Raw genomic sequence first — 12,056 nt, forward strand, 5'->3', positions numbered from 1 at the left:
TTAAAACTTCGTTGCTTATTAATTTAGGCTTATTAGGGTCAATAATAATCTTGTTTAAAATTCAAAATATCTTTGTATAAATATATTTTTATCTATTTGATTTCCATATTTTAAATTATAATTATCTTGTGCTCATTTTAAATTATAACCTTATATCTTTTTATTTGAAGGTATGATTATTTTTTTACTATATTTTCGGTTGATTTTTCTATACATATATATTTAATTATTTTTATTTTTATTGCTGATTTTCATAAAACTGTCATTAATATCTTTTTTTAAGACTACGTTGCTTATTAATTTGAACTGAAATCTATTATGATTATATTTATTTGATTTTAAATTGACCACATATCTATCCTATAGTTTTTTTATATAATAAATGTGTTGATAATGAATTTTTTTTGTTTTAACAATATTTTATATTTTTAATATTAACTTTAACGGAATATTTTTATATTTAACAGAATATTATTATATTTAACGGTAATTTGTAAATACTTAAATTTAAATAAAATAAAATAAATAATTAAAAAAATTAAAATATAATATTTTTGAGATATTTTACAATGATAATTATTTTAAAATAATAAATAAATTAAAATAAGACATTTTTGAGATATTTAACAATGATAATTATTTAAAAATAATAAAATTTTACATTTTATAACTTAAATAAAATTTAATTAAACATATAATATAATTTACTGTCAATTAGCAAAAAAAATTTTTTTTTTAAAAGCAAGAAACTTAAATTTAAAATCTCTTGTTGTTACCCCAAATTCAAAAACTACAAAAAACATAAACTTAAACAAAAATAAATAAATTATTTAATTAGAATATGATATATATTTGAAATTTATATGATATTAATATAAATAATTAATAAACTCTATAAATAAAACTAAGTAAACGTGCATATTGCACGTACTTGTATCTAGTAGTAATATAAATTCAAATATTATAAATTATCTTTATTCTAAATATATTTATAATAAATAATCTTAATTTTTATTAATTTTTTTCATCATTTATATTTAAAATAAAACATAATTTTTTTTACCACTTAATCTATCACTACAACAAATAACATTTTTTGCGTCGATATTATTTGTGGTACCCCAATCTAGCCGCCACCCCCAAAAGTCTCTTCCTCCCTCACAATATCTCCGACCATCACTACCACCACCACCACCACCCTCCTCGTCGTACTGCCGCCACCTCCCCATCGTCCCTCCCTCACCATCTCCGACCAAGCTTCAGTGGGCTTCTCTTTTGAGGTAATGTGTTTTAAAATATATTTTGAGTAATAATAGATATATTCTAAGTCAATATCAATGCATATTTCAAATTTTTTTCCGTCAAGATTAAAATTTAAGAAAAATAAATTTTCTATGCATATTGATGCTCAATATGGTGGGTTTACGATATATACTTATTCTATATGTTTCAATATTAATTAGTTAGATTTTTTTTATATAATTTTTTTTAATGATATTTCATTATGATTTTAGCCCAAATACTAAGATAGGTAATTTGTATATCTTTCACAAATATTTTATATGTTAATGTTTTCTACGAACATAAATCATGTCGGGGGAGGTTTTATTAATGAGTGAATAAACTGAATCTAAATATGAAATTTAATAATGTCACTGTCATATCTTTGTTGGGGGAGGTTTTATTAGTGGATCATAAAACATGTTTTTTGATGTCATTTTCTTTGATTAAAAAAAAGAGAGAAGAAGATATATTAAATAAGGATGCGTTTGATTGAAGTTTGAATATTTTCTTTGTCTTGATTTGGATTTTTGGAAATTGTGGGTTTTGTTCTTTGCTTGCTTTTAGACTATGATTATCATTCAGGCTTTATTTCTTGATCTGATATAGATTTATGGATAAGTCAGATTTGATGACACATATGTATGTATATTTTTACATGTTAACTCAACACTTAATTTTTTTGATATAATGCTTAGCTATCTATTTGGGTTTGTTTCATCTTTGACAAGAGTACCCAACACGTTGATTTTTGGTTGTTGGTGTTGTGGGCTTTGTGTTATGTGTTAAAGGGTAGTTTTTTAATGTAAGCTTTGTTTTTTCTCATGATTTTTTTTATATCTTTTTCACAATGTCATTGCATTTGGTAATCAAGTTGTTTTTTTTTTTTTTTTTTTGGAATTTCCTCATTTGGTACCATGTGTTTTTGCAAAATAGTGTTTTGGTACCCTCTTTTTTCAATAATTTTTACCACATATTTTAAAATCATACATATAATGGTACCCTAAACTCAGATTCAATAAATAAAATTTTATCAATATGACCAAATTCTCATCAGTTATATGTAATTAACTAATTAAATTTAAATTTGAAACTCATAAATTGATAACAGTTTGATTAAATTAGCAAAATTGTATCAATTATATTTGAGTTTAGGTTATCAAATATGCACGATTTCAAAATACAGGTTACCAAATATGTACGATTTCAAAATACATGGTACCAAATGAGCATTATTGTAAACATAGGTACGCTTATTTTTTAGTTTTGATGCCCAATAGATCCTTGGTTTATAAAATGAACAGGACCAAATCCCAATGAGATTATCATTAGCTGATTGTTTATTTCATTTAAAACTCAAAGTCTTAATTTTTATTGAATAAATTTATGCTTTGGGTTTGGATTTGGATTTATTTTTGTTTCGTTTGATTGATTCATATAGTGGTAAAAAAAAGGATTTTGCTTTTGTTGATTTCTTAAATTTGTTTATGGATAATGGATTTATTTTAATTTTGTTAGGTTAGGGTTGTTTTTTTTCAAGTAATGATATTTTTACTTTAGATTTATCGGATGATTCATAAGTTTTTTTTTTCTTTTTTAATGGTTGCAGTTTAAGATTAAGTTATTCTTTGGTATATGTATATATTTCAAACCTCATAGTTAAGCTTAATCTAATCAATCCTAAATTCTATAGGTTGATTTTCTATCTGCATCTTCTAGCCTCGTTGAACAAATATTTATGGTTTATGAAAATATCATTAATGCTTATAGGTTTTTCCACAGTTTGTTATTAGTTTTAACATTTATTATCATAGTAATTGAATAGCAATTGATGGTTCTAATTCTCTAAGTACTATTTTATTGTTTTACTATTTACTAATTACTAAATGTATTAACTGAACATAGCATAATAAAATAATTCATAACTGTTTGTATAAGATGTTATCTTGTATTTCCTTGAACTTTATCTTATATATCTGATTGTACTTATTTGTGACTCACTGCCTGATTTGAGATAAATTAAATATGACTAGAAAATCAATATAGCATTCAATGATGTGGTTATAAAAAAACTTGAAATCACAATATTTTTTGTGACAATAATTACTTACCTGTCAATATAATTAAAATAAGATGATACTTTGTGTTTGTGTAAACTTTATTTGATAAACTGGATTCTGACTCGCCACCTGAATTAAAAATGGTTAGTAAATCAATTTAATCAATATAGCAATCAATGAATGATGTGTGGTTATAATGAAATTGAGTTTGATGTAATTTTTTATGGCAATATGACTTACCTCAATGTTTTGATGATGGTTAGAGACTCACAGAGAAAATTCTATCTTAATAAAAATTATTGATATTGTAACTTTGTTATATATATATAGGGATGTTATATTGTAGATATTTTAAAAAAAATTTAAACTTAATTTTCTCTGAAAAAATCTTAACCGAATGAATTAAATTTAGGTTGATTGTATTGAATGCCCTACATACACTGTGATCAATATTGTTTATTTTTTTCCTTCTAAAAATACAATTTAAAACACTTCATTTAAAAGTTAAAATAAAAGATGTTTTAATTAAAATAATTAAATGGCGAGATTTCCAATTGACGTAAATATACTAAAAAGTTCTTAACAGAATGAATTAAATTTAAATTGGTTAATTTATTGATTTCCCCAATTATACGATGGCCAGATTTTTTATTGATAAAAAATAGCGCAATTCAAATCAAGATTTTATAACGAATTCAATTTTTTTAATGTACTTTAATTTTTTTTAATTTAAAAAATGAAGCACGCAATTTTTAAATCATTGATCATTGTTTTTAATTTATTTGATCAAAAAACGTTAAAGTTAACTCATATTAATAATATTGAAATCTATAAAGTTGATAGAATTAATTTTCAAATCGTTGGTCAACTTTTTTTAAATTTTTTATAAAAAACGTTAAAGATAACGGCAAATTAATGAAATCTGTTATATATAACTTAATCTCAAATTTGGGTGCCTAATAAGTCAATCCGCAATGGAACTCTTCCGTGTGCGCCTAAGTCAAAGCCACACACATATCTATATACTAGATACAAGCAACGTGCAATATGCACGTTTGCTTAGTTTTATTTATAGAATTTATTAATTATTTTTATTAAATTTATATTAATGTCATATAAATTTTGAAATAAATATTTTATTTTAATTAAATAATTTATTTATTTTTGTCTAAGTTTATGTTTGTTTTAGTTTTTGAATTTGAGAGTGACAACAAGAGATTATATATTATATGTTTAATGTAATATTAGATATTATACGTGTATTTTAAATTTAAGTTTCTAGCTAGTTTTTTTTAAAAAAAAAAAAAGAAATTTGTTACTAATTCACATTAAATTATATTATATATTTAATATGATATTATTCTAATAAGTGAGTTTAAGTTTAATTAAATTTTATTTAAGTTATAAAATGTATGATTTTATTATTTTTAAATAATTATCGTTGTAGAATATCTAAAAAATATTATATTTTAATTTATTTAATCATTTATTATTTTTAAATAATTATCATTGTAAAATATCTCAAAAATATCATATTTTAATTTGTTTAATTATTTATTATTTTTAAATAATTATCATTGTAAAATATCTAAAAAAATATCTTATCTTAATTTTTTTAATTATTTATCTAATTTAATTTTTGTTTAAGAGATGTTTACAAACTACCGTTAAATATAAGAATATTATGTTAGATATAAGAATATTCCATTAAAGTTAACATAAAAAAAAATAAAAAACCGTTAAAACCAAGAATTTCCGTTATCGACACACTTTTTATATATAATAGATATATATACTAGGTGCAATGCACATTTGGTTAATTTTATTTAGAAAACTTACTAATTATTTTTATTAAGTTTTTATGATTGTCATATAAATTTTAAATAAATAAACAATATTATATATAAAAAAATAACATAAACATATTAATAATAACACTTATAACATTTGAATTTATATTAATATAATTTTTAAATATCTAGTCTTATATTATATATTATTAATGATATTTTATAACATTTGAATTAATGATATCTAGTATAGTATTAAATATTATTGAATTTATATTAATATAATTAATAAATATTTGTTTTAAAAGTACATTCCGTTAAATATTTACAATATTATGTTTTAACAAAAAAAACCGTTAAAACCAAGAATTTCTATTATCTACCCACTTTTTATATCTCTTCTATATAAAAAGTGTGTAGATAACAATTTTTTTTTTTATTTTAACGGTTTCTTTTTTAGTTTTAACGGAATATTCAAAATATTTAACGAAATATACATTTAAAACTAATTAAAAATAGATATTTATGAATTATATTAATATATATCTAATTATGAGAGGATAAATTCAAATTCAAATGTTATAAAATATCATTATTATAATAATATATAATATAAAACTAGATATTTGATAATTATATTAATATAAATTTAAATGTTATAAAATATTATTATGATAATAATATATAATCATAATTTTTTACTAATTATATTAATTTGAATTCAAATATTATAAAATATTATTATGATAATAATATTTAATACAAAATTAGATATTTAATACTTATATTAATATAAATTTAAATATTATAAAATATTATTATAAGAATATATAATACATAATCTTAATTTTTATTAAAAGAATTATCATTTATGTTTAAAAAGGTTATCATATTATATATATATTTTTTAAAAAAATTATAAATAATATTTTGGTTTAATTATTTATTTAATATGTTTATATCCTTTTTTTATATATAATATTATTATTTATTTAAAATTTATATGATAATCATACAAATTTAATAAAAATAAATAATAAATTTTATAAATAAAACTAAGCAAATTTGCATTGAACATTATTTGCATTTAGTATATAGATATATATGAAATTACAAACCTTAATTCATAAAAAAAAATGTATATTCACGATTTTATGTTATAATTTATATATATTTATACATCATATTATTTGGTAGAGTGAGCATGTTCATTATTTAATCGACAAAAATTTTTTTTATGTTATATGAAAATAAAATGAGCCTAATATTGTGTTATAAAAATAAAGTTTTTTTTTTTTTTTGTAAATAACGACAAACTTAATAAAACACATAAAAGCAATTTATTGCTATAAACAATTGAAATAGTTCAATCATAATATCTTTACTCTTCTTTCTTGTAGACAATATCTTTACTCTTTCCGTTGTTGTCAATAAATTACTTTTAAAATAAATTAATTAATTTCTAATGACAAATATTTGAAGATCAAAATAATTACTTTTCTAAAAAAATTAAAATAATGGCATCACATGTCTTGCATGTGCCTACCATCACTAATATGTGTATATATTTCTTGTGTTGATAATAGATATTCTTGCTTTTAATGATTTATTTTGTTAACTTTAATTGAATATTACAAATATTTAATGAAATATATATTTAAAAGCTATTAAAAATAAATATTTATTAATTATATTAATATAAATTCAAATATTTTAAAATATATCATTATAATAATATTTAATACAAAATTAGATATTTAATAATTATATTAATATAAATTCAAATATTATAAAATATATTTATTATAATAATATATAATCTTATTTTTATTAAAAAAATTTATCATTTATCATTTATATTTATAAAGAAAATATTTTTTTATACTTAATATAACTTAACTAAACATAAAATCATTTTAAATAACGACAAATATTATAAATACATTATATATAAGTATCGTGTGTGTACAAATAATATGACTGAGTAACTACATAAAAAATTATAATAATATTTATCTTCTATCAGGAATAAACAAACTTTTTATTCAATCATAAATGTGTGATTTGAATAATATCATGAATGTTTTATACGTTAAATAGTGTAATTTATGATCTAAAATGTTATCATTTATTGTTTTTTTGAAAAAAAAATAAACAATGTTTATGTTTATTTTTTCTGTTATTATGTCATTCTTTTGTATATATAATATATAGTTTATTTATTTAAAATTTATGATAAAAACTTAATAAATATATTCGATAATTTAAAAAAAATAAAACTAAGCAAATGTGTATTGTATTGTACCTAGTATAAATATATATATGAAGTAGGCAATTATGTATAACCACTAAATTAATAAATATTAAATATTAGATAAAAAAATCAATAACTCACTTTTTACCTAACCAACTTAATTAGGCTATACAAACTACAACTTCAATTGCTTTAATATGATGCCATATTTGATTTTCTTATTTTTAATTGTTGTAATTAAAAATAAAAATAAAAAAGGTGGTAGATAATATGTCAAAAAAACCTCTCAAACACTTTTTCACAAAAAAAAAACAAAAAACAAAAAAAAACCTCTCAAGACTATTACTTTTGTTACTCTTTATACTAAAGTTTCATTTTCTCAACACTTACTTTTGTTGCTCTCATACTAATGCTTAATTTGTTGTTTGGTAAGTAGAATATGATAGTATTAGATTGAATTAAAAAAAAGTTATATATAAAATTATAATTATTTTTATTGTAAATGATAATGATAATGATGTATGATGTATGTATATATTTATATGAAGAAAGAGATTAGATAATGTAATCTTTTTTTTAATATAGAAAAAATTACGTGAGGAGACTAAATTTCAATTTTATTTACAAAACTAAACAGATTTTTTTATTTATTTATAATAATACCAAGCTTTTCCTTTCTCTTCTTCTCTACCTCGATGTTGTTCTTGCAGTTTTTCCAAAAAATAAATTCCAAAAAATTAACCAAATTCTTATGTTGATAACTTTAGATTGATAAGTTATTTTCAATCTTAAAGTTACTTGAAAGTATCAAAAACAAAACACGTTTCAAAAGTAACTAATATAATAAATTACTAAAGAGTAACCAAAATAAAAAGTTTTTTTTTCTACTTAAACTAACCAAAATTATAAGATGTTTTAAAATGTGTCCAAAACAATATGTTACCGGAAAGTAACTAAAATATTAAATTACCAAAAAAAAAACAATTAAAATAATAAGTTACCAAAATATAATAATAATAAAAATTAGTCATGCTTTAGTTTTTGGTAATTAAAGCAATAAGTTACGAAAATGTAAGTGAAATTAATATGTAACTTTTTAGTTTATAACCAATGTGCAACTAAGATAATTTAAAAAGGCTACTAAATAGTGACTAAAAATTTCCAAATGTGAGAATTAGTATTTGTGTTGTTGGGATCTACGAGGAAGTCCCCAAAATCTTAAATGGTATTAGGACAAAAAAGGGTAAATACTCATTTGTCACCTTGAGTTTTATCGAAATATATATTTGGTATTTTATGTTTTCAATAATACTTATCGAGTACTTTGTAATTTGAAATCGTACATATTTTATACGGACTCAAATTTTATCAATAAAATCTTATCAATATAACCAAATTGTTTTCAAGAATATAAATTTTAAATTCAAATTTAATTACTTAATTATATATAATTGATGACAATTTGATTATATTGATAAAATTTTATTATTTAAATTTGAGTAAGGTACTAAATACGTACAATTTTAAAACATCATAAGAACATTATTACAAACATAGAATATCAAATATATATTTCGATAAAATACAAATACCAAAAAATCTACAATTATTGTTTTTTTAGCTTGAATATTTTGTATATATTGTTGTGGGATTTAGTTGGAAAAATTCGACTGTCAACGCTGTTTCCCATTTTAAGTATCCATTAATTGTACTTTTCGGTAATGGTTACCTTACTTTCATAACTAAAATATTATTGTAATTATTTTACATATTATGTAAAATTATCTTTTTTCAAAGATTAAATTATCTAATGGTTGTGATGTTAAGTTTTCTGATGCACTTACTATATAATTAAATTATAAAGATAGAAATTATTCAATCTTTTTTTAATAACACCTAAATTTAATATAAAAACATGTATTAGTACAAGAAAAGAGTGGTAAAGTAAGAGAGAAAACAAATCAATATATTCTCATATAGATTCTTTCATCCACTACTAGGCATTATTAATTAAAAAAAATACTTAATAAGAGTGGTTCAACTTCACTTTAAGAATGTTGCTATTTGACACTTTAATTTAATAAGATGCTCAATACCACATAAACTGATACCTCATAATGCTATCCAATATTAAATTACACAAATAACACCCAACAATGATGCCCTTAGCGATTATCTTTTCTTAATCACTGAAGAAAAAAGAAAAAATTCTCTTATATTTCTTTTGTAAAAGTAATATTAGTACCTTTTTAGTCTCTTGAATTGCTTAATCACTTTTAGTACTGAAAAAAGCCATGGCTACTTTATTCTAACTCATAAAGAGAGTCCAAAAACAACAGTACGAAACCAAAAAAAACAGACCCTTTAAAATCTTAACATAATATAATACTAAATAAACTCATCGATCTTCTTCAAGAGCTGGTGAGCAATTGACCTCATTTACAAGTGCATGGATCGCACTTGCAGTTGTCTCCGCACTTGCATCCGTTCTCTGCTCCCTCGCTCATCTCAGACCCCTCCAATTGTCTGCACACACACATAAAAAAAAAAACCATTTTTCTGTAAATTTTCCCGGGAAACAAACATGTCATAAATAGATCAATATACTTTTGTATAATATATACTCACGGCTTCGCCGGTGCAACACCGATGATGAGAGTCTCGGACGTGGTTTTCTCCATGTAACTGAAGTCGGGGTACATCTTGCACCTGAGAAAAAAACAACCACCAACACTCGTCATTGAACCCTAACATAAATCACGATGATGAGATTTTCCCGGAAAATCACAGGACCAAAACAACACCATGCAATGCGATGATGAAGAACCAAAAAACAAAAAAGAAAAGAAAAGAACTCACCCTCCACAGCCGCTTCCGCACTTGCAAGCAGATCCACAGCCACAGTTTCCTCCACAGCAAGACATGTTTGAGTTGAGATTGGATTGAAAGAGGAAATTTTCTTCAGAGATCAGAAGGTTTGGTTCGGTTCGATGATTAAAGAAAGAGAGAGTTTTGTGTGTGAAGTAAGTTAAGAATAAATAAAACTACGCCTCTATTTATAGAACATGGGTGATTGATCTACACCGTCCACGTGTCTATTCATGCACGGTGATCTAACTCCCACGTGGCTGCTGCTTTTATCTCAGATGATGGTGTCTAGTGTTTTCAAGATACGTTTTCTTTAAGGTACAACCGTTAGATTGACATTGATTTGATCAGAGGGATAATCAACGGTTGTGATTAAGATAAGTTCTTGTAAAATAATATCTATCTCACTAGGTCAAATTCATTAAATAATGATCTCTTTTTTGTGGAAAGCACAGTCTTATTTTAGTATGGTAAGAATGATTAGTATTTTTTAACCTTATCTATGTTATTTATTGTTAATTGACCAATAATAATTGCTTTGCTGTCAGTTGCTCAAACCAAAGATATTATTTGTGGTATGTAAGTGTTACGGAGAAATTGAAGTCATCCTATATATTAATGTGATAAGAAGAAGTTGTAGTCATCCTATAAATAATACATATATATAGAAAAATTAAAAAATTGTAGGGTAATTACTATCTATCTATAAGTATTTATTTTTATTAGTATTTTTTTTTTGTATATTAATAAATTGTAACTTCATTTTTTTTCTTTCAATAAATTTTTAAAAAATTTCAAATAATTTAAAATACTAAAATCAGGATTTAAACCGTTATTACAAGTATGTTTGTTTTGATATTTATGCACACGTGTAATTGTTTGAATCATTATTTTCACATCCTAAATTATAATTTCATGAAATTTTGTATGACGTCTCTTGCAACTACATTATACAACATCATATAAAAAAAATAAGAGTTGCAACTTATCCATGTACCAAAAATATCAAAAATAACTATAGGTAGTGATTAAATACTGTGACGCTCCACGTCACTATGACTGCTTTCTGGAATGACGACTAGCCCTACAAACCAACACGAGTCTTTTCAGCGTGCTTTGTCCTCACTCACATGCTTCCTAGGAAAACTTCCCAGGAGGTCACCCATCCCTAGATTACCCCAGGTCAAGCACACTTAACTTTGGAGTTCTCAAGTGATGGGCTACTGAAAAAAAGATGCATCTTGTTGATATAAGTAGGCACCATCAATCCATTTAAGTCATCTTCAACTGTGTAGTCCCATACCTACACAGTCTTAGAATCATCACACTTGACCTTCCCCAGGCAGTGTGGGATTGCACAGCTTACCCGGCCTTTCCCCTTACGGATCACGGGATTATGACTGTCACAATCACCCCCCCTTACGGGCCCGACGTCCCCATTGGCCACACTTCCGGCTGGGTCAAGGCTCTGATACCATTTGTGACTATGGCTCCTTTCTGGAATGACGAATGGCCCTACAAACCAACACGAGTCTTTTCAGCGTGCTTTGTCCTCACTCACATGTTTCCTAGGAAAATTTCCCAGGAGGTCACCCATCCCTAGATTACCCTAGGTCAAGCACACTTAACTTTGGAGTTCTCAAGTGATGGGCTACCGAAAAGAAGATGCATCTTGTTGATATAGGTAGTACCCATCAATCCATTTAAGCCCTCTTCAACTGTGTAGTCTCATACCTACACAGTCTTAGAATCATCACACTTGACCTTCCCCAGGCGATGTGGGATTGAACAGCTTACCCGGTC

The 12,056-nt window shown here is 23.5% G+C and overlaps 1 protein-coding gene across 1 annotated transcript; it reads right to left on the minus strand.

The window, feature by feature from the left end:
- Positions 1-9,668: 9,668 nt before the first annotated feature.
- On the minus strand, positions 9,669-10,411 carry LOC133801444 (metallothionein-like protein 2). Its single transcript, XM_062239652.1, has 3 exons — positions 10,245-10,411; positions 10,014-10,094; positions 9,669-9,911 (listed from the first exon to the last, which is right to left on the minus strand). Exons 1-3 carry the CDS (start codon positions 10,307-10,309, stop codon positions 9,821-9,823), a joined length of 237 nt encoding a protein of 78 aa, XP_062095636.1. The 5' UTR covers positions 10,310-10,411; the 3' UTR covers positions 9,669-9,820.
- Positions 10,412-12,056: the final 1,645 nt, after the last annotated feature.

The sequence above is a fragment of the Humulus lupulus genome, chromosome 9 (genome assembly GCF_963169125.1).
Source record: "Humulus lupulus chromosome 9, drHumLupu1.1, whole genome shotgun sequence".
Lineage (NCBI taxonomy): Eukaryota > Viridiplantae > Streptophyta > Magnoliopsida > Rosales > Cannabaceae > Humulus > Humulus lupulus.

What these genes read in the sequence shown, in the direction of transcription:
- LOC133801444 (XM_062239652.1), bottom strand. Translation starts at nt 10,309, where the DNA reads ATGTCTTGCTGTGGAGGAAACTGTGGCTGTGGATCTGCTTGCAAGTGC. An exon ending in TGCGGAAGCGGCTGTGGAGG is followed by an intron (nt 10,095 to 10,244) that starts GTGAGTTCTTTT and finishes TTTTTTTCTCAG; the next exon opens with GTGCAAGATGTACCCCGACT. An exon ending in GGTGTTGCACCGGCGAAGCC is followed by an intron (nt 9,912 to 10,013) that starts GTGAGTATATAT and finishes GTGTGTGTGCAG; the next exon opens with ACAATTGGAGGGGTCTGAGA.